Below are 23,309 nucleotides of genomic sequence, written 5' to 3' on the forward strand. Positions count from 1 at the left end.
TTCTGAACTCGAACAATGAGATTTCCTTCTTGGGGCTGTCCTGGCAAACTGGGGCTGCTCCTGCTCAGCCAAAGGGAACATGCCCACCTGCTCCCTGCTGGCTGCCAGGCCTGGGGGCCCCAAACCCCGCTGGGCTTTGCATTGCTGCTCCCACTGCCACTGTGCCTGAGTGGGTGGGAAGGAATTCCTGCCCCGTTTTCCTCCTGGGAATGAGGGGCAGGATCTGGCTTCACTCGCAGGCTGCAGCATCAACGCTCTGCTTTGAGCCTGCTGGGAAGTTTGGTTTTCTTCCCGTTATTTCGGGTGAGAGCTGTGATGTCACCCTGATGTTTCAATCCAAATTCCCCCGTGGCAGTTCTTCCAAGCCAGCAGCTTTTAGGAAGCAGCTCCTGGAAGTCTCATCTCCCCCATTCCCAGCTCCCAAACCATTTCAAAGAAGCGCAACCGAAACTGGGAGAGTCCTAATCAGAGATGAAGGAGTGAAACACCCCTGAACTCCACTCACCCCACACATTTTTCTGCTCCACCTCCCACATCAGCTCTCCCACATCAGCTTCTGGCTCCCTCTGAGCCTGGCACTTGGCAAAAGGGGAATGCCTGGGTGGAGGAGGGAATTCAGACCCTTCTCTGCCTGTGCTTGCTCTGATCCTCAACCCTGGGATGGACAGAGGTGTGCTGGTGTTGCTGTAAAGGTGTTAATCCTTGCCCATTGACTCTGGGAATTGTGTCCCTCAAAAAGCCACGGGGAGGATGATTCCCTGTCCCCCTGAGAGGGATGTGATTTGTGTGATCACTGAAAGGAAAATAATGTTGCACCGTGAATTCCCTCTGGATTCTTTACATCTTCCTTCCAGCTGAGTGACATTTGTGGATGCTCCGCTGGATGTGTTTGATCAGGATGGAAACAACTCTCTTCTAAGCACTGGAAGAGTTTGTATTTATTTATTTAAAATAATGAATATGGGGAGGCAAATCCCCCCTCTCCCTCCCTTGGAAACCCCGAGCCCCCAGGTCTGAAAGAATCACAAAGAAAGAATTTTCTGTGTGAATCTGACTTCCTGCTCCCCCAGAGAGGGAAACACCTGGGGAGAGGCTGTGCAGTCAGGTGGGAAGTGAAGGGAAATAAAATTCACTGGGTATTTTGCAGCTTTGTCATTAAAAAAGCTGAGCAGGTGGAAGAGCTGGGTTTGGAGCAGGAATTCCTCAGCCCTCCCTGAGCTGAGCTCCCGTCTCACCTCTGAGTGACCCAGTGGAGGATTCACCAACATGGCAATGATGTATTGGGAGAGATTTTCCTTCCCTCCCCTCCCCTCCTGCTCCTCGGCTGCTTTCTCCAGCACCATCCCTGCTCCCACATTTTGGGAGTAACAAGGCCCAGAAGGGCTGAGGTTTATTGATTGCCATCTGGGATGCCTTTTCCCTGGATTTTTTTTGAGGGTTTTTCACATGGGGAATAAACCCTGCTTGGTACTTTCCCTCCTCCCCACGATTTGGTGGCATTTCCTGGGACAGAGATGCAGGAAAAAAAAAAAATAATTAGCAAAGCTCCCAGCAATAACAAACTGTGCAAATCTTTGCCCTCCAATTCCACTGTTTGGCATTATCAAGGAGAAGAAATGTGAAGATGCTAACACTCTTTAATTCATTAATGTGTTAATTGATTTCACAAAATTACTTTGCAGACACTAAAAGCAGCTCCTCTTATCTGCTTTTTATGAACTGCCAGTACAAGGCAGAAGTAGGGAAGACACTTGCACAAATAAATGGAAATAGTGATACAAAAAACGTTGCCTGAAAGCAAAAGTCAAATTCTTCCCCGTTCTGCTGGATTTGGCACGCATCAAAAATACAAATTTCCTGCATTTCCAGCACTCTGGAGAAGAAAAGGGCTGATCTTTCTTCCCTGCATTAACAGCAAGCACTTAAGGGGTAGTCAGAACCCCGGGACAGAGAGCAGCCCAACTCCCTGTTGGGTTTACTTATGACAATAAAATAAATAAATTTTAATGTCAGAAACTCCCCCCCATCAATATTTTGTCAGAGATCACAGCTAGAGAGAGAATGGACGGAGAAATGAAATGGAGTTGTTGTCTTCTCTTGGAAACACTTGCAGTGGTGTTTATTTTTTGTGTTGATTTCAAGCACGGGTCCTCTGGCGTGGATGCTTCCCTGGGGGACTTTTTCCAGGTGTTTTTTTGAGCACAGATGGACAGTGGAGAAATCCAAGCTACAAAGGGAATGGTTTCAAAGGTTACCCCTGGAATGGTTGATGTTTGGCATTGATTTCTCAGCAGCTTTGCCTGGATTTCTTAAGCCCAAGTCTCCACTGCTCTCGGGGAGAAGAGCCCTTCTTCCCCTGCCTTCCCTCTGACCCACAGCCAGAGGTTAAAAATTATGCCATCGAAAGGAAAAAAATAAAAGTGCAGATTGCTCGTTTTGAACGAAAACATTTTAATTTTTCCTCCCATTTTAAGTGAAGATGGGCTTTAGTCAAAAAGAGTTGGGAAAAGGATTTGTCCTCCCTTATTTCTGATGGGAGCAAAGGTGGCTGGGCAGGCACTACCAGGCAATGGGTGCTGCCCTCAATGGAATAAATCTAAATTTGCCTTTCACGGCTGCTCTCAGGTATTTTTTGCTGGACGTTTTTCAACAACCCAAGCAGTCTGGGTCATCTCCATGTCAGTTTTGATTTTGGGGAGCAGTTTGAGGCTGAAATGGGGCTGCATTAAGGGTCTTGTGTCGCTGAGCACAAAGGAAAAGGTGATCGTGGCCCTTGGACCAGGGATTGTTTGTTCCCGTGGTTTTCCAGCCTGAGAACAACCTGCCCTGCTGGGGATGGAAGGAATGTCAGGCACTGAACCTTGGGATTGTTGCTACTGCGGAGCTTCCAACTGTTTGGGGTTTAGGAGAAGTTCAGCCATCTGAAAGTGCATTATCTGAACATTTGGCAGGATGAAAATCTGGAGGAGAGAGTATTCAAAATTTACTTTTCATTACCAGGAGCTAATTAAACCATTCAGCCAGCACTCCCCGTACCCAGAGCAGGCAGCCACGTCTATTTTGAGCTTTTCCTTCCCCTGCCAAGTCCCAGTCTCCAGACCAGCTTTATTTTCCAGTGGGAACCGAGGACTTTGGGACAATGTCAAGCATCACGCTCTGGATCTGCTAATTTGTGGCTGGGTTGTGCAATTCTTGCCCAGCTAATTTTAGCTGTGCCTCGCAGGGCCAGAGTGGGACAGCTCTGGTTAAGAACGGGCCACGGGAGCAGCCCCAAGCTCAGAGTTTAATTGTGTAAGAACCCAGCAGGACCATGGGTAAGGCTCATGTGATGGAGCCTTTCTTTAATTCTGCCTTGTTAATGTGAGCTCAGCTGCACTCCAGGCTTTCCGGAGGGTATCATTTATGACACACTTGCCTCCTAACAACCTTTTCTTTCTCAGCAGCAGAACCTCACCCCTCCCGTGGTTCCAGCACAAAGTCTGGGAAAAGGGACTTTCCCCTGGTTTGTTGTGTCCTCATCTCTCTGCCATCATCCTCTCGCATCTTCGCTGGATGTGGACTTGGTTTTCCTGGAATAAAGTTATTTTTAGCTCAATAAAGTGCACTTGAGATCCCCTCCTTCCCCAGCAGCCTTGCTGATCCCTAAGCAGCCTTGCTCTTCCCGGAGCATTTAGGGGAGGGCGGGATTTTCAGTAGCAAATCTGCACAGAAACACTTGTGGTGCTTGGACTGGAGCTTTATTTCCTGGGAAAGGCTGAAATCCTGGAAGTGCAGAGTAAAGCCCTGACTCTGGAGAAGTGAGGATAAAGGGGGAGTAGCCAACATAACCAGGATTGAAGCTGGGAGTCTGTGGGTGTCCAGCAAGAACAAACCCTGACCCGGCTGCTCAGCCCCTCAGCAGCCCAACCAAAGCACCCACTGCCTGCTCCTGCCCCACTTGTCAGCCTGAACCCAGAGCTGAGAGCTGATCCAGCCCCTGCATCCCCAGGGTGGCTTTCCAGGCTCTGGAAAAGCCTGAGGAGAGCCTGTGGAGCCAGCTCTGTGTCCATCCCTCCAGCGCCATGCAGCTGGAAATGCTCCTTGCTGCCTCAGAGGGGCTGTGCTGTCACAAGTGGCCCCTGGGGACACCAGCCAGGTGGGAAGGAGGCTCCAAGGGGCTTTCAGCTGTGCTGTGTCCCCAGGTGTCCCCTGCAGCGGCACTGGGGTCTCTGCACACACTGCCTTTGATCATGGGGCTGGTTTTGGGAGCCCTCAGCCCCTCTGTTCCTGTCCCCTGCAGGCCTGGGGTGATGTCCCTGGCACCACCTCATCCTTCCAGTCCAGCCCAGCTCCAGCCCTGGAGCCAAACAGAAACGAGGTGTCTTCCAGAGCAGCCTTAATTTGTTATGAGCCGCAAGTCAAGAGGAACCATTTTTTAAAAATTCCATATATTTTACCTAGACAAACGCTCCCACGTCATTAATTCTGCCTTTGCTGCCAAGGCTTTTTCCAGCCCCCTCAGCCTGGAGCCTCCTCGCTCCAAGCACAGCTGGACAGAGCTGCTGTTGGCTTTGCTGGCAGGTTCTCCGTGCTCAGTTCCACCTGGAGGATCCCCTCTGCAGGGTTTGGATAGGAAGGCTCCCAGCCACGGTTATTTATCAAAACCATCTGTTTGCACTGGCACACAGAGAGCCCATCAGGACTTTTCTGTTGGTTTTCAGGCTCTTTGCACACCCGGCACATCCAAGGGAACAGCCCCCGGTGTTAACAGCAGCTCCTGATGTGGTTTGGTGCAGGGATAAATAACCCTGGCACTGAAGGCAGTGCCCTTTCTCTGCTGCCCTCTTGGAATTTCTCCCGGGAATGGTAGAGGGGTTATAACCGGGGTGGGGATTGGAATTCAACCATTCCAATGGGCATTTCTACAGCAGTTTGGATCAGCCTTTGTTTGTGCCTGCTGCAGGAGCGTGGTGTGACCCCCCTCTACCCATCACCAACGTGCCTTTTTACGAACAGCCAGAAGAATTACAGAGTCAGGACAAACCCCAGTGCTGAGCAGGTGTTGTCTCTCTCTCTCTCACGGCTGCTCTCTCTGGATTTGGGGGCCCTGGTGATTCCCCCAGTGTCAGCCACCCCCATTGACCCTGCCTCCACCCCTCACTCCCAGTGGGTCTGTGCGGGGACTGGGATGAGCACTGGGGTGAACGAGGGCTTTGGTGGAGCAGCCTCTGGGAACGGGCTCTGATTTCTTCTCCACCCTGCAGGAGAGGGCAGAACTCAGCCCCTGCCACCTCAGGTTGCCAGTCTGGTGTCCCCTGTGCTGGAAATCAGCAGTCAGCATGTCCCAGGTGCGAGGAGGGGACGGGAGAACCCAAGCACCCATTTCCCTTTGCCAGGGAAGTGCTGTTACCCCCCTGCTCCACAAACCCACCTGGGACCCCCACGCAGCCAGGGATGTCTTCAATGGAGCCCTTTGGAGGCTGAAACCACTCAGCTGTAAGCAGGCAGCAAAATCAAACTTTTTAATGGTGCATCCAGACAGGAGAAACACGGCCAGGCCCTCTGGCAGCACTGGGACACGTCAGGCCTTGGGCCATCCAACATTTCTCGCTTCTCTGGTTCCTTCTGCCCCAAACTGACCGGCAGGCTGGGAATTCCACAGCCATGGAATGCCAGCCAGGGCGGGGCTGGGATACAAACCTGGAGTGTCACAGCATCCCCATCGCAGTCACTTGTCCCCAGCAGCAGCAGCAGCAGCAGCAGCAGCAGGTGCCTCCAGGAGGTGATCCAGCAGGACCAGGCTGTGGGGAGCCTGCTCAGTCCTTGGGGAACGGGAACAATCCCTGCTGGGGGCAGAGCCAGAGGCCACAGCCCCCTCTGGACTCCCAGCACGGTTATGGGTATTTATTGTACGTGCTCCTATTTTCCTTTCCTGGTCCAAAGATTCGGGATTTCCTCTGAATTGCATGAAACCACCGCAGCAGCAGGGCTGGCCAGGGACTCCTCTCGTGCTGCCCTGGATCTGTGGGGGAGTGAAACTTTGAGGAAAGCAGAGTGTTGGTCACATATTCCCTGAAAAAGCAGCCTGCAGGGTAAGGCTTTGTTAAGGCAGGTGGGATCAGGGAAAAACCCTCCCTGTTCCCCGTGTACACAGCCCCACCCCAGTAATGACACTACCTGTGGGAGTGGGAGGGCTCTTGGGGACTGTCCCAGGTGTTTGTGTCACCTGGGTGTCCCCTGGCAATGCCAGAGCCCTCTGCAGCTGGCCGTGGACACCAACACAGCAGAGCTGGGCCCCGGCGCCAGGCCAAAAAATAAATCACAAATAAATGAAAACAAATCACAAAATACAAACAGTGTGGTTTAGGACAGATAAGGCAGCAAGTGACAGAGATTTTGACAATTGCACGATCAGTGCAATCTGCTTGTCTTGTCCTCTGCTGATTTAGGGCCATGTAAAAACCAGGCTCTGTAAAAAGCACCTACTTTCCTGTCACCTGAGCTTGGGTGCTGTCAGGCTGCTCGGTTTTTTTTGGCACAGAAGAAGCACAGTTTGGCTGCTGAGGAGTTAAACCAAGGCAAATGGCACTTTGCTTTATCCAGCTTCCAAACAGGACGGAGGACTTGTGTGATGGCTCAAATGTGTGGAAAGCAATTCCACTTCAAGACGTGCTACCATTGCTCAGACTCAAACCTCCCTGCACAGGAGTGACTGATGAAGGAAAAGCTATCAAATGTCCAGCTCAGACAGCATCAGACTGATCTTAGACCAGCCTGGGCAGCGCAGCTCCGCAGAGCTCTGCCCAGACCATCCATCTGGAGTGGCCAGGTCTCGCCAGGCTGCAGGAACAGCAGTGACAAAGGACTTTGTGACACAGCAGCAGTGACTCCACTCCTGTAAATGACTTCTTTATTCAAACCTGCTGCCCCCCTCACTAAGGCTGCAATGCAGCAGTATGTATTCTATTGCCATCTGGGGCAGTGTCCTTTATCTCTTCCATGACCATCCCTCAGAAATCCAGGGGGGATCTTCTGTTAATGGGCAGCTGTTCAAACCAAGTGGGGTTTGAACCAAGTTCTTTATCCCTCCCAGGCCCCATCCTCCCTCCAGGGGATCTCTGCTGTCCATGGGCCGTCCAGGCTCACTGCAGGGCTGACACAATTCCATCATCCCATGGGGAGAGGCTCCACCCAGGGGGAGGAGCCCAGCATTCCCGCCTGGATCACACCTGGGATCCAGAACAGCAGCACAGCCTGTGTGCACTGGATTCCCAGAGGGAGCCCGGACCCATCCCAGCACCACTGGAGCCTTCTCCAGGATCATCTCTGCTCCAACAGAACCACAGCTGTCACTGCAGGAGGACTGGATTGGGCTGACACCAACACCCTGACCAACAGGGGCCAGGTTGTGTTTCGACTCAGTGGTTTTTTGTACTAGTGCATTTTTAATATTCCTAGTACAGAACTGCTATTCCTATTCCCACATCTTTGCCTGAGAGCCCCTTAATTTCAAAATTTTAATGATTTGGAGGAAGGGGGTTTAACTTCTCCGTTCCAAGGGAGGCTCCTGCTTTCCTTAGCAGGCACCTGTCCTTCCAAACCAAGACATCCCCTCACATTTCTGCAGTGCTCAGGGTGCCAACCCAGCCTCTATAAAACCAGACTTAAAGACTGCTGTCTTTAGGACGAGGCACCTCTTAAGTCTTAAACCATGTCCACCCAGGGCAAACCACGCTGTGGGCAAGGGCCAGCTGCTTTTTGATTTCCTATGACCCTGCAGAGGTTTGAATGCACATCCACACCCTCTGAGGATTTACTGAACAAAAGCTGTACAGCTTTTTTAAAGGAGAGCTAAGAAGAGAAGCAAATACACCAATAGATCCTGTAATTGCTTCTCCAGATGAAAAACAGAGAATGAAACTTCTTTTCTGAAGTTAACTCCACTGGCTTCCAGGGCTGGCCACGAAGGCAGCCCTGATGTCTTGGAGCTGATTCTCAGAGGTTATTTATAAGTGAATTTAGTGCCAGGATCTGTTGTGAAAAAACCAGATCCTGGCAAAAATGTGTCTCTGCTCCCGTCCAGCTGTGAAACAGGAATAAAGGACAGAGAAATAATGAAGGACAGGTGTATGGTATGGGCCTGGTGTGCGTAGAGCTCTGTGCGTCCAGAATTTTGTGTGTCCAGAGCTCTGTTTGTCCAGGAGCTGTGTCCAGCCCCGTGTGTGTGTGTGTCCCCAGCTCAGTGTCCCAAACTCTGTGTCCAGGCCCACGTGTGACCCCAGCTCTGTGTCCACCCCTCCTCTCCCCCACCAAGTGTCATTCCCAGCTCCCCCAGCTGGGAGCTGTGACACAGCAGTGTCACATCTGACAGGATGCCCCAGACCATGCACTGCTTGCAGCGCTGATGATTTCTTTGTGTTCCTGCAGGGGTTGCACCTTTAACACGCTCTCCTGAATGGAGAATAAATCCTCCCCAGTGTTCCCTGTCTCGTTGCTGTTTTGTTGGTCCCAGGAGAAGAGGAAAGTGCTCCGTGTCCCTCACAACGCACAGGCCACCCTGGCTTTGGACAGGGAGGGGCTGGAGGGAAATTTGGGGATGTCCCCTGGGGGGCTCTTGAAACAGGGAAAACTTTCGAGCCATTTCCAGCCTGGGGAAAGGGCTGAGCACAGAGATCTGTCGAACCTCCAAGAGGTGACAAACTCCTGTGTCCCTGACAGGCGAAGGTGTAAATCTTCACCAGGATGAATTTTGCCTGGAGAGAGCTGGAAGAAAAAAGGATTAAAAGCATTTCAGAAATACCTTCTATCTCTTTCCCATAGCAAAGGTGGGAGGAGCAGACAAATAAAGACAGTTTTACAATTTGTACCTGCGGCTTTGGGGATTATATTGGTAGTTTAACAACTCCTGTCCTTCCTTAGCAACTGACTGTGGAGGCCTTGGTGGACAGGGCTTGGAAACGCTCTGAAAACACCAATTCCCATTTCATCTCCCCAGCACCTGGAATTTCAGTTGTTCCTTATAAACCAGCACAGATGGTGCATTACATTTGGGATGCTGCCCTGCTGCTGCACTTAGTGCAGAACCTGGTGCTGCTTCTTAGCTCCAGAGTAATAAGAAAATGGATTGTTTGGAGTGGATTGGGATTGCACATCCCATGTGTAATCCCTGCACCATCACCCAGATGGAAAGTTTCATTCCTTAAAAAGTAAAAGCTGGTCTGTAACACCACGGATGCACACAGGGATAATCCAGAGATGGCTTTGACACAGAGCCCCTCACAAACACTCCTGCCACGTCACAAACACATCACTCGCTCCAAGAGGAGCCAGAGCCCACCCTGCCCATGGATGTTTCCAGCTCTACACAATGTTCCTGTCCTCCAGGTGAGGCACAGACACACCCGGGAACACACCTCAACCCTCCCCACAGGAGAAGGCGGTTTGAAATGGGTTTCTTTGGTTTTGGTTTTTGTTTTATGCAAGCAAAGTTCGGAGTAGCTGAATGCTGGGGAGCTGGAAAAGCTGAAACCGAACAAATCACACGAAAGACGGAAGTTGGCCATCAGCTACAGGCAGCAGCAGCATTCCCGGCCACGGAGGGCTCTTCCCACTGCTGGGGAAGCAAGCCAGGGTGGGAGCAGGCCGCAGGGCAGGGAGGGGGCTCGTTTGAAGCTGAGGAAGCCTCGGGGGTGCTCCAGCTCTCGGAGCACACGCTGGCTGCCTGGGTTCCTGCTTTGGGCGCACTGCCCATCCCGAGCGGATCCTGCACTCCCGGCTATCCCCACCCACCCCGGCAGCTCCTTCTGCAAACCCGGGAGTGCCAAATGCTGGCAGAAACTCTGCCGGCCCGCACGGACGGTGGTGAGGTCGGAGAGGAGCTCTCCAAGGGGGGTTTGATACGGAGCCGCATTGTGGGTGTGCTGTCCCTGCTGTTCCCTCCTCCCGAGGGACTCCAGGCACACCCTGAGGGAAACAGCATCACTTGGAGAGGTGACCCCAGCACAGCCCCAGCGTCCTCTCCACTGCAAGCAATGCAAGCAAGAGAAAAAAGCTCGGCTGGGGGCGTCGCTGAAGCAGGAGGCAGATGTGAAGCTGTGATGTTTGAGGTCTGGGCGAGTCTGCTCCTGCACCTGCTCAAACTGCAGCCCCACAGGAGCCTTCGCGCAGCTTTGCCTCTCTCCTCTCATTCTCTCAGAGCACAGTTCCTTGGGGTTTGTAGCCTTTACTGCCCTGACTGCTCCCCTCACCTGCGTGATAGAACCCTGCTCACGCCTCACCCCGACAGGGACCCCAGGGCAGAGAGGGAAGAGAGGAAAGTCCTGGCTGAAAAAGGAGCAGTCTGGCTGTGATTATTTCCCTGCGCCTGTGGGACAACCAGCACCGCTCCCAACCCCGTCCTCCTGGTTACAATCACATTTTGAGGCTGCCTAGAAATACCCAGCTCACCTGCCTTACCTGGGAGATGCCCCTGGGACTGGAGAGCACCTGGCTCTTCAGGGATGACACCCCCGCTCCTTGGCCCGGGCCAGCAGAGCCGGGTGTGACCGGGCTCCCTCCCCTCCAAACCCACCCTGCTCTATTCCACCGGCTCCCAGCTGCTCCCGGGGCTGCTCCCAGCACAGCCGGGATGTCTGTCCGCGGATTCCAGCCGTGCCCCCGCAAAGCGCAAAGGGAAAGGATTTAAACCCGCCTTTGATCCCAGCTCCACTCGGAGCAGCCCCTGCCAGGGATTCTGTCCTCAGTCAATTTGCTCGGTCCAGGGGGAGGCCACAAAGCAAGGGCAGGGGGGTTTTTCCAGGACGATCCTACTTTTTGGTGGCATACGACAGTCTGGATGGCCAAGGGAGCCCCACCCCGTGCTCAGCCTTGGGAGAAGGGTGACCTCGCTCTGAGGAAAATGATTTAAAATGCCTTCAGATGCCTTTTCACTTATTTTTATTTAATTCCATAAATATTTTCATAAGGCTCAGTGTCTTTACAACACTTTTTTAAACACTTTTTTTGTTTGTTTTATACACACAACTTTGACACTTGTTTGACAGGGTCAAACAGTCCAATATAAACAAAATAATAAAACTGGCAAGTGCGGATCAGCTGGGTTACCAAAATCCTTTTTTCTTTTTTTTTTTTTCTCCTTTTTTTTTTTTTTTTTTTTTTTTTGCTCTTACTGTTAAAACCCCAAAAGCACTAAAATATCAGTATTTGGCTTCAAACTAGATTTTTAAAAACCTTTTTTTTTTTTTTTTTAAATTCTCTGCTACAAGTCCCTGTCGTCATAGTGCCTTTAAGCTCCTACAGACTCTTCTTTTCTTCTTAAGGAAAAATAAGCTTGGTGATGCCATGCAGAACTTACAATAGCTACTAAATATACATGTTCCCTGAAATGTAGCTGCAATGAAAAGATGACAGAGCATAAAGAGAACAAAACCAGAAACCCAAAGCACCACAGTGTACTATCAATAACATTGCAATGGACGGCTGGTGCCCATCCAGAAACTGAAACAAATTTCAAATATATTTCTCTATGTAGTATTTTCTATTTACAACTGTTAGATGCACCTAGGTTGGTTCTTGTTTGACTTTTTGGAGAGGGTGGGGAGGCGAAAGTCTTGAATTTGGATCCTCTGTTCTAGTGTCTAGGTTAAGGGTGATGCATGTCATTTACCTAGGGAAGAGGGTTTCTTTTTATTATCTTTTATATATATATATATATATAGATTCAGCCAGAGAAATACCGTAAACATGTAAGTTTGTTACAACTCTCTTGTTTCTGCATATGGAATGGGAAGTGGGTTCCTCCTGTCTGGCATTGGAATGAAAAGTCTGTATCAGATGCTCAGTCAAGTCACCCCCATCTGCATCGGCGCTGCTCCCAGCGCTGTCACACACACGCTCCAGCCCTGCTCCCTGCTGGGACAGCCACAGCAGGTGCTCAAGTGGGACCCAGTGCTGGTTCTTCTTTGTGCCAATGCTCCATCTCCTGCAGCACCTTGGCAATTTATGGAGGGGAAGAGCTTTCTTGAAGGCCCGAGAGCCAAGCCCCTCGTCCCTGCGGCCGCTGTGCCAGCGCCAGCACGAGCAGCGCTGCCCCGGGCGGGCTTCCCACTTAACAAAGAAGCTGCGAGTCCAACAAGTGGCCTTGTCAGATCTTGATTTATGATGCAAATAATGGTGTGGCGGTGGTGTTTCTTTTTTCCTAGTGCTGAATATTTAGGAAGCATCTTCTCATAAAAATTATGGATGTCTCATTCTCACTCTCTGAGGCACAAAACAGTAAATGAACAGGCTTAACTAATGTGCTCGTTACTTGTTGGTTTGCTTTTTTTTTTTTTTCCCCTAAGCAATTAAAAAGGCAAAAGGAGTAAGTGAAATTTTCATCATGTTGACAACATTTTGGAATCTCTCTCTCTCTTTCTTTCTCTCTCTCTCTCTCTGCCTCTCTCCAGCCATTCAGAAAGAGAAAAACATTTCAGTTAACTGATGACAACCCATCTCATGCACTGCTTTAAATACCCATTCTGTTAAAGAAACAAAACGATATTTGCTATGTATCCCATATTAAAATCTAGCCATAAAAATGTAAAGATACAAAAGAGCATAAAAATAATTTCTGATATAAATTGAGTTGCTTCCTATTTGGGAATCCTGGCGTTTGCCTGCTGCTTGTCACAGAGGGGCAACTCCTCCTCTCCAAAATACTAATCTGGCTTTACTGGTTATTGATAGTTTCTAGATTATTCAAAAGTATAAGAGAAATTATTTTTGGATTTAAATAAAAATAATGCCACCCTTGTGATATGCCCTGAAATAAAACAGGCTCCATGGAAACAATGAAACCACACTCTCTGCTCTTCCCATTCACTTGGATTTCTTAGGGGCAAAAAAAAAAAAAAAAAAAAAAAAAAAAAAAAAAAAAGAAGAAAAGAAAAAAAAAGAAGAAAAAAAAAGTATCTCCATGCTCTTTATCCTGGGGTGTTTATGTGGTGGATCAGATTCCAAAGAAAATGACAAATACCGTGATCAATCACTTCATCCCACATTTTCAAAGGAGCTTGCAGAATAGCTCTGCAAAGATTTCAAGTTCATCTTCTAAATCTGGTTAAACAGTCTCATTTGCCCTAGGAAAAAAAAGAAAATCCTCCTCCTGACAATGGTCTGTTTTACAAGCTTAACCATAAGCTCCTGCACTTGCAAACAAATATACTTAAGGCTGAAATTGTAGGAAGGGTCTTTAAAAATAGAGCTGTGAATCTCCAGAGGGAGAAAAAGAGAGAGAAAGAGACCTGGAGGGTTGGGCTGAGGCATCACTCCAGACCCACCGCGCTGACCCCTCCAGGGGGCCTGGACTGGAGCGGCACCAGCTGGGGCTGGGCACAGAACCGCGGCCACACCGCCCAGGCACACCCAGAGCTCCTGCAAGGAGGGCAGCTCTCAGCTCCTCTGCAGCTCGGGGTTTAAGCTCAGCTGGGCACTCCCAGGGCTGGGGCCTGATGAGGATCCTTCCGCTAACGGGGCAGAGCTCAGGGGGACCCGGCCTGGGGTGGGCGCTGAGAGCAGCCAGGGGCCTCGCTTTGGGGGTCGCCGCTCCTGCAAATGGCAATTAGTGCTCTGCTAGGGCGCTGCTGTGCAGGCTGAGTGTGGCCAAAGGATGGGACCTTAGTTCCTGAAGACAGAAAACTGGCCGCTTGTCGGAGCCTCGGAGCCAATTTTCCTCTCTGCAATGGAGGCGTGAAGCCATTGGTTTTTAAGCTTTTATCTTTGCATGGGAAACAAAGATAGGAGTGGGCTTTTCAAGTGTCTCAGCTTGAAAAGAAAATAAATCAAAGATAAGCCCACGGAAACAAAGCAAAAAAGAAGAAAAGCCCCTGATTCTCTTTTCTCAGTCTTACTCCGAGTGTGAACGAATCACACCGAATTGAGAAAAAGACGAGTGCTTAAAAAAAAATGCGAAAGATGAACCGAGGAAAACCCATCTCTCACTTCCTAAACAGCTGCTTGCCCTTCTGCTGGGTTTCACCTGCCCACAGGAGAACAGTTAAAGCCAGAGAAATACTGCGCAGCGGAGCGGGAGCACAGGGAGCACATCCAGACAGGCACGAGTCAGACCGGGGGATGCAGGACGGGGACAGCGCCGGGCCCGCCCCGGGCTGGGGACTCGGGGACAGCCAGGGGAGGGACAGAGAGGAGGGAGAGGGAGCAGAGACCTCCCAGCACTCCAAAAAACAAACAACACCCCCCCACCCATAAATAAAATCAAAGAAAATATACACCAATGTAGTCCATGAGGAAGTTCCATGACGGAGTCACACAAGCGAGAAAGCATTCTGGGATGCCAATGACGACTTGGATGGAAATGAAGGAAAACGGGAAAAAAAAACACCAAAACAACCCAACAAAAAGAGATGTCCAACTAATGGAGTAAAATAAAATAAAACAGGTCACATGGTTAGAAATCATTGGTGCTTCCTAGTATCTAGTAGCAGATTACTTCCCAAAAACAACAAAAAAAAGTTTTTGGTCCTTCTATATATATACATATATGTATATATATTATTATTTTTAAAATGCGTGTATACATATATATATGTATATATATTTAGTTGCAACAGTGCTTCTCCGAAAAAAGGTCCATCTATAAATATAATTTTATTTATTTTTATTTTTTAAATTTTAGTTCTTTTAAGTTAAAATTCTCCATCTCTCTAGGTATTATTTTTTGAATGGTGTTAACCTGCTGAAGTTTTGCCAGAATGGTGCCTGGCTGCGTCTGGGTTCGGTGAACTCGAAGACCTGGGACTGGGATATGCCATCTGTCACCATGTATTGTCCCTGATTTAATGGATCCTGGGGTGGTGGGTAGGCTGGAGGAACCGACTTGGAGTAGCTCACACCTGCATCGATGATTGGGGGGAAAAAGAAACAGATCAGTCAAAGAGCAATCGGGTCAATAGTCGTTCTTCGTCATGCTACTGCTCCTTATCACTCCTTATCGCTCCTTATCACTCCTTATCACTCCTTATCGCTTCATAATCAGGTCCCACACGCCAGCACGTGCCAGGACTGGCCAATCTCCAGAACCTGCCTGCCTGACCTCTCAGCTCCGAGGCTGCCTCCCTACACCAAAGCTCCAAGGCTGGGACAGGATCCATTACTTTTGCTGGGCAGAGCTCTGCCCGCCCTCATGGAAAAGTCCTGTGCGAGCGAGGAGAGCCGGGACAGGCCCTGCCCCGCCGAGGCCAACTCACCCCGCTCCGATTTAACAGGTGTGTTCCAAGCTCCTGCTCACCCTCCCTCCCAGCTCTCCCTGGAGAACAGCCTTGCCCCAACATGCCCCGCTGAGCACCCCGAGCACGACCCCGAGCGCCGCCCCGCTCCGGTTCCCGCACGGAACGGAGCAGAGCTGCTGTGGAAGAAGCCCTGCCCTGCAGGGATGCGCCTACCCAAAGGGCAACTCCTTCCTTAGGAACAGTTTAGGACTTTTCCATAGGGTTTGTTCTCAATTCACCAGTCAGGTTTCAGCCCAAAAACGGCTGCACACAATGCAGAAAAGGCTGATTCTGCTCAAACCAAACTGGTAGCAATGGATGGACTGGCAAGGCTACGCTTTCAGGGCCGAGATGTTCAATTCCCGCACAGGTGAGCCACAGCTCCTGTGCAGGAAACACGGAGAGGGGATGCTGCCCTTACAGCTCTCCCATGAACGAGGGGGCTTCAGCATCCTGCTGTAAAGCATGGGGTGTAAAGGGTGGCTCTGGGTGACTGAAGTGGAACAGAAGGGATGTGTGTCACCACCAAAGCGCAGCCTACAGGGCACAGTGACACAGTCTGGATGTCCTTCCCCACAAGGACAACCCCTCCTTCAGCCTCGGGGCAGCGGGGCTGGCTGGAAACCACGACTGCAGGAAGGAGAGAGGAGCAGGGCTGTGGAGCAGCTTGCTGTAAGCTCTGGCCATCTCTGGATCATGCAGAACTGCTCTTCCTTCTGCAGGAGGGGGCCGTCGCCTCCCCGGGCTTTAACCACAGCAGCGAGGCCACTGTCCCCGAGCGGCTCAGTGTCCTCATCTGGACAGCGTGGCATCCCCCACCTACCTCACAGGAGGGTTGTGAAGCTAAATTAATTAATGTTTGTAAAACACTTTGAGATCCTCGGCTGGGAAGGTGCTGGAGAAGGCAAAATACGGTGATTAGCACCCAGGTACCAGAGCAAGGTGTGCACAGCAATTGCGGCTCCTACCACACACAGACACACCAGCGCTGGCCGGGCACGGACGGCGGCACACGACGGGCACTGACACAGAGGGAAAGCCTCACGAGGGCACCCACAGAGCTCACCACAAAGCTTGGCCAGGTGCTGCTTGGTCAGGCAGGACCTCACAGGGGTAGGAGCTAAAGCGTGTCTTTAGGGAAGAGAATTGAGTCGCTTCTCCTTGCTGGAATTTACCGATCGAGGGTGAAAATCCTTAAAAGGTTCAGATCAAATGGAGATTTCTCGAGTACATCTAACTGATTTCTCCTTCTTTACTGTATTTTGTGCAGTTCTTTGTCCACTGTAGAGAATAACCAAGATCATTCCTCACAGTGGGCAAAAACCACTCTGCGATTCATGCTAATTAACCTTTAATGAATTCATCACAGTCAGTATTTCAAACTTACTCGGAAAGACTGACCTGGAGATGTTCTCCATCTGCACGCTGGAACAGTTACTTATCAATGACTTCTCTACTCTGTCTTCCCAAGCTCCTGTCTCCCACCTGCAGAGCCGAGGGCAGCCCCAGAGCTGGGCAGGGGGCACACCTGGGCAGGGGCAGCTGCAGGAAACCTGACACAACTTCTGCACCACCCTTGTTGGTACAGAACTCCAAGGAACTGTTTGAATTTCAATCACTGTGTGACTGAAACACACAAGGGCAGGGCACTGAGCTCTTCTCTACTCACCTCTCCCATCCCCTCTCCTGGCACTGTCCTGCTGTGAGCTGCCCGTCTCCAGTGTGGCCAGCGAGACCAACTGCAGAGGACAAACTCCAGCCCTGAGCCCACCCTGGAGTGTCAGCCTTCTCCTGGAGGCCACCAGCCCTTGGCCAGTTTTCCCAGCAGAGACTGGTGAGGGATTTTAGGATCTATGGGAATGCCAGGATCTGTTACAGGCCCTTCCATGGCTAGAGTTGGGAAAAAAAATCTGCTTTAGCTCTCAGACTGACCAGGAATTACCTCAAAGGCAAACAGTCCTTGTGCCACTAAAATTACTCATGTTCTACAACAGAAGAGCTGTGAACCTAAAGCTGGGGAGGGGACACAGAAATTGTTTCTAGCTTTGGAAGTCCTTAAAGCCTTGCTTTAGTGACACGGCCCCATGGCTTTGGCATTCTGTGGCTGGGCTCTTTACCGCCTCTAAACCAAATTGAGGAGGGTGAACTAATGTATTTTAATGATGATACAAAATGCTAGGAAATCTCCTGGATCAGCAAAATGCTGTGCACTTGGAAAGCTGAAGAAGTAAAGGCCAGTCTGGCTGATGTCCACTGACCGTGATGGAGTTACTGCAAGGAATGGAATCCATAGTCTGTCCTCTCCAAAAGGGAAAAGGGCAGACTCCCCTGGCCAGATCGCTACCAAACCCCATTCAGTTCTTCCCCTAAACTCCTGAAAAATGTCCTGCCATGCACAGCTTGCCCCTTCCCTCAGTAAAGCAGCTCTTCCCACAGTTGTATGTGTGGCCCTGTGGATCTGGGCTACTGGCATCAACATCTGGGCTACTGGCATCAACATCTGGGCTGGATGAGTGCCAAAAGCTCCCTGGCTGGTTCTACCTGCATCCTCTAGCAGCTGAAGTCTTCACATTTCTCTTACTTATCCAATGGCCTGAAGGATCAAACCTGTGGATCTCAAGGACATGCACCATTGCCGTGTGTGGGACGTGCAAATAGAACCACAGTGCTCTGGTAATTCCAGAATGCATTTCCTTACAGCACTTTGCCATAGCTTGAGGTGCCCCAAGAATGACTTCCCCTTTTTAATTTTTTTGGACATATCCATGTTCTGGAAAACAGAAACTGGGAAGGGACGATTCACCTAATCTGCACATCTTCAAATCCTAAGAAGAAGCAATTCTGGGGGAAAGTCTGGCAGGCAGGTATTTTTCTGTTCTGTTCTGAAGTGGTTTTTTTCCCTCATCAGAATTCGGGGGCCATCGTGCCAAATTGTCTCTTGAGGGATATTTTTTTTTTAAATATGCAAAGCCACAACTCCGCTGCAATTCACCAGAAAGAAATGAGCAGAGCTCTTTTCCGAGGCGATTTTGGGCAGCGTGGCGAGCGGAATTCAAAGCACAAAGGGAAGAATCGATGGATAAGTACCGATTTCCAGGCACAGCGGCCAACTCCACCCCACGGGCAGAGCTGGAGCTCCTTCTGCTGGTTTGTGCCTCATTCTGCAGCGCGGCTGCAGCTGCACGGAGGGATCGCTCCCAGGGCGGGGCTGGGGAGAGCTGCTCCCGAGGAGAACAAGAAAATTCCCAGATTCGTAATTTGGCTAGACAAAACTGGTGAGAGATGCTGCGCTGTCACTTGAAATAATGTCTTTTTATAGCACCAGGCAACGTCACTTGGAGCCTTTCGGATTTCTCAGCTCAGAAGGCAACAATTAAAAAGATTTAAAACTGTCTCGTTTTTTCCCTTTTAGGTGGGGGCAGTGGGGTGTGGTTTGTGGTTTGGGTTTTTTGGTTTTTTTTTTCAAAGTGTCTCTTCTCTTTGAGGTTCCAACACGATTTCAGCAGCACGTGAAGCATGCTGGTGACCCACAGGCAATGACAGGGACTCGTGCAGACGGATCATCCAGCAGGACACGGCCCCTCCCCGGGCTCACACGACACAGACACGGAGAACACGCACATCTCCTCCACATAACCATGGAAACTTGCCTTACAAGCTGTTTACTCCATCCTCCACCTAGGAGATTTTAGCTTATCCTTTGATCGGCAGTTATTTCCCAGGCTTTGCCCCCACCGTGCTGTGCAGGTCTCACGCTGCTCGTTAGCCAGAGCTGGGGAGGAGACAGTGACATCGCCACCCCTGCTGGCAGTCCTGCCCTGGCCAGGGCTGCCTAAGGAACCTTCCAGCTCCCTCACAGCTCAACAGCAGCTCAGCCGACTTGCATCCTTCAGGAAATGCTCAAAAACCCCACAGATTCAGGTTCCTCCTGAATTCCGTAACCCCCACGCGGGGAAGCCAGGGACGCCTCCAGAGCACTAATTGTTGTGTGGTTAATTACTCCTGTCACAGCAACGAGTTTGAGTTAAAGAAAGGAGCACAACTGGCTGGGTGGGTCCAGCCCTTTGCCCTCTTCAGCACATTTCAACAGAGGATCTCAAAGCACTGCCCCACCACTCCTGGGCCACGTGCGGGGCTGGCAGAGGAACGTGTGTCTGGAGCTGGTTGTCCCCGAGGTGAGGATGGAGCTGTGAACAGGAACCCTCTGCCTCCCCAGGCACTCCTGACCAGCTGCATTTCCTCCCTTTACACCTCCCTGCTGAACCACCCAACTCTGCCTTTGCCGTATTTGCCCAGCTCCAGAGGAATTTCAGCGGTGCCTCAGCCACAGCTCTTTCCGCAGCCAGGATTTCACTCCAGGCCCTGGTAGCAGTGAGGAGAACACGCCTTAGCTCCCTTTTCTAACCACAAACCTCCTTTCTCTGTTCAGGAGGGAGAGGGCTGGCTGCAGCTTGAGAAATGCAGGAGGAAACAGTCATCTCATGTCCTGATGTTCCCCAGACAACCGCGACATCTACCTACACACACTGAGCTAACCCGACCCTCTGGAGTCTATTTGTCAAGTCTGCTGCTGCAGCCTGATGTCATTAGAGCAGACATTAAGGTAATGATTCCTCGTGTGATAAGAAAAGCTAATCGAGGCAAGATGGAATAAATGATACTGGGGCTTTATCCATCAGAGCTGGGTGAAAACTAATTTCTGCCATCCTGTGTTTGTGCGGCCGCCCTCTCCTCCAGCCCCCTGCAAGCTGATCACGCAGCTCAGCCTGCGGGTTTCACTGATGGAAGGGATCGGTTCAGCCCTGGAATGCTGCTACAGCTTCTGGGGAGCAACTCCTTCCTAAAACCCCTCCCCAAACTCAAAGGTGCAGCAGTATTGTGGCCTCACCAACTTATTTCAGTGGGAATCTCAACACGTCATTGATGTCCTCACCTTGGTCTTCCCACAAGGGCCATTAATGTCTCACCCAAAAACTGCCCTGGGGGACTTACTCAGCAAGTGTCACCAGTACCATCCTCAGAGGCCCCCACATGAGGATTTATTCCTGATTTGCCTTAGCTGGTAAAAATCCTTTAAATTTAGCTGGTTAAAATCTTTTTAATTAAATCTGCCTGGTTCCTGGAGGACGCTGAGGACTCCAGCTGGATTCTGGATGCCATCAGTGGGATGGTGCTCGTGGGCCCACATCACAGAGTGCTGGTAGGGTCTGGGCTTTACAAATGGGGTAAGCTCTGAGATTGCCCTGAATCTGTGGGGAAATACCACTGACAACACGATCAGCTCCCTTCCTTCACCTCCTGTGCTGCGAAAAAGGGAAGTGACCCCGATTATCCGAAAATGCAAATGCCCCTCTTTGTTTTCAAGCAAGTTGGGATGTGGTTGCTCTGGCTCTTGCAATCCCCCGAGGCTGTGCCTACACATGTGAATCGATGGGGAAACAAGGCAGGGCCACGTCAATCTTGTCAGCAAGGAAGATGCAATAAAACGGGATTAAACAGCCCAGAGAACCACGGGAGGGCCCCTGGTCAGCCCTGTCCTGCCCAGCTCTGCTGTGCAGAGTTGCTGGGAGAGCCCCAAGTGCTCAAGTGTGGGAAGTCAGAGAAGCTGTGGCATGTCTGGGTCAGGGTTTTTATGACATAGTTGGCTGTGAGCTCAAGTGATCAGAAAGGAATAAATTAGCAGGAAAATCCAGTGATTCAGAGGGTGCTTGGTGACAGGCCAAGGCAGTTCATGCTGGCTGATGATTTAACCCCTGCTGGGTTTGCATGGCTGAGTGTTCACGGGCAGGTTTAGTGACAGCATCTTTCTCAGGTGATGCTGACTGAATCTCAGCTTATCCCAAAGACTTGTCAAGGCTGAAGGCATCTCCTGGGGGGAGTGTGCACAGGGCAGGGAGAGCAGCTGCATGTACTGTGGGGCTCAAGAGCTCTCCTGAGGTGAAACACCCCCAGCTCACACTAAGGTCACTTGTTTAAATCTCAACAGACATTCCCTTTTCCAAAAGTGGGAAGTGGTGCTTTAAGAATGGAGTCTCCTTCCTGGAAGGGCCTCAACTTCCCTGACACCACTGGCTGGCAGCTGCTAGGAATACAAACAAATATTCCTTCTGTGGACAGGCTGTCCTGCAAGGGGCCAGATGTGGACAGAGCTGGGGAGCAGAGAGGGAACTGAGTGTTCCCTCAGGCTGCAAACACCAGCCCTTGGAGGGGGGATCACAAGTGGCCAAGGAACAGAGGCCCCTCATGGAGAGAGGCACTCCACCAGCTTCCGTTTTCAAATCCTTAGAAATGGAAAAATTACCCTGGATTAACCTTTGTCTGCACTAAGGATGGACTGGAGATCCACAAGGGATCCATTTCCTAGGCAGTTTCCACTCCTTTAGTCAGTGACAAGCACGTGCTGGCCGAGGAGGCCAGTGCCACCCTTATGGCCCTTGGTGGGACCCAGGCGCTGCACAGAACCTGCCCTCCTGCCCCTCCCCTCCTGGTTGTTTTCCTAAGATAAAACAATTCAATTTCTCCCTTTACTTCGCTATTTTCAGGAGGCGCCAGGCTGAATTCTGTCCTGAGTTCCCACACTGCTGCTGAAGGAAGCTCAAGGGCAGCAACCAAGAAGCAAAATCTTCAACAATCAACGCAAAACCAGACCTTTTCTCTGTCGGCGAGGTGCAGAGCCAGCACTCCCCATTCACTGGATGTCTAATGGACTTAAAGAAGGCTAAAAATTGGTTTAATGCTGTCGTAAGGCACCTGGTCTAACAGCGTTATGTTTTGCCCAATCCAATAAGGAGTGCAAATCCTGGGCTAGTGCCCATCATGAAGCGGGTCTGGCAGGGAGCCTGGCCCTGCACACACTGCTGCCCAGACCTGAGAGCCCCACACAGCACCCTCAGCTGGGCACCAAAGACTTCTTGGAACACTCGGAGAGTCTTCTCACTTAATCACCTGGATAAAAGTCCTGTTGGTTTAAAAGGCAGAGCTTTAAGGTTTCGTCTGCTGCTCTCAGCTGCTCTCCCCCTCTCCTGCTGCAGCCAGCAGAGGTTTAAATGCCTCCTCCTCAAACACATGCCAGCCATCTCCAGAGCAATACTTCTGGGAGGTGTGGTACAACAGTGCATGAAATAAGCAGCAGTTTATACTATTTGAAAAATGTTTTTCTGCTTCACCTCTAACAAAGTTGATTGCATTTTCCATTTCACCTCCTTCACGGCTTTTCTCTCTTCCTTAAGTGTTCTGTGACAGGGGAATTACCATGGTTTCCCATTTAAGAGGTGCAGGGAACAAGTGAGATAATCTAGGAACAAGTCTGTAATAGGCATCCTGTGACACAGGAGCTGGGCTGGCAGCACCTCGAGCTGCTGAGCCCCGCTGCAGCCACTGAGACCATCCTGCATTTAAATAAATAAATACTTCTATTGAATACAGTGACCTGGTCCTCCCTCTGAAGGGCTTCCCTGCTTTTCAGGTAGAGCTGATGCTCCAAAAGCAGCTCCAAGCCCTTCCCAATGCTCCTGTGGTGCTGCAGGAGGGCAGAGGTGGCAGCAGCCCCTGGCACGGGCACACCTGCAGCCCCAGGTGCTGCCAAGGTCTTGGCAAAACAAAATGTTGTCAATATCTGCGAAATGAACCGGGTAAGATTTTAAAAATCAGTAACCAAAAAGCAGCTCTCAGGAGTTTCCTCCTACCTCCCTCCTCTGAGCAGTGCCAGCAGCTCCCTGCTCTGGCAGCCTTGCCCTCTCATTGGGTCTCGGGCACAAGACAAACTACTGAATAACAAAGCTGAGAGTTCTCAGTGTCAATATTTAATTTAATCAACCTGAGACTGCGCTGTGATCACCACAGTGTAGGGCAAAGCACACAGAGCTACTGTTTTAATGACGCTGTTTGCTGTTTTTCAGATTTCACACCCTAAAACCAACCAGGCCGTGCTTAACTCCGTGCTGGGGTGTGACTGAACTTCTGTCTGGCTCGAGGACTTAATCCCATAAAAAGAACTGCCAGTGCCACAGCCTAAGCTCATTCTTCACTAAAGAAATGCTGACTGCTGTTTTAGGAGCTAATGAA

At 50.6% G+C, this 23,309-nt stretch overlaps 1 protein-coding gene across 16 annotated transcripts in view; it reads right to left on the minus strand.

The window, feature by feature from the left end:
• Positions 1–5,698: 5,698 nt before the first annotated feature.
• ARHGEF9 (Cdc42 guanine nucleotide exchange factor 9) overlaps positions 5,699–23,309 on the minus strand; it is a 204,612-nt gene continuing 187,001 nt past the window's right edge. For 11 of the 16 annotated variants that reach the window (XM_066202555.1, XM_066202565.1, XM_066202570.1 and 8 more), the window contains one exon: positions 10,898–14,870. In XM_066202555.1, the coding sequence (XP_066058652.1) occupies positions 14,689–14,870 (182 nt within the window). In that variant the 3' untranslated portion in view covers positions 10,898–14,688. The other 5 variants (XM_066202556.1, XM_066202560.1, XM_066202557.1 and 2 more) reach the window with 5 other exon arrangements.

This window comes from Chamaea fasciata, unplaced genomic scaffold, assembly GCF_029207755.1.
Source record: "Chamaea fasciata isolate MVZ Bird 193981 ecotype frontalis unplaced genomic scaffold, bChaFas1.0.hap1 SCAF_22, whole genome shotgun sequence".
Taxonomy (NCBI): domain Eukaryota; kingdom Metazoa; phylum Chordata; class Aves; order Passeriformes; family Sylviidae; genus Chamaea; species Chamaea fasciata.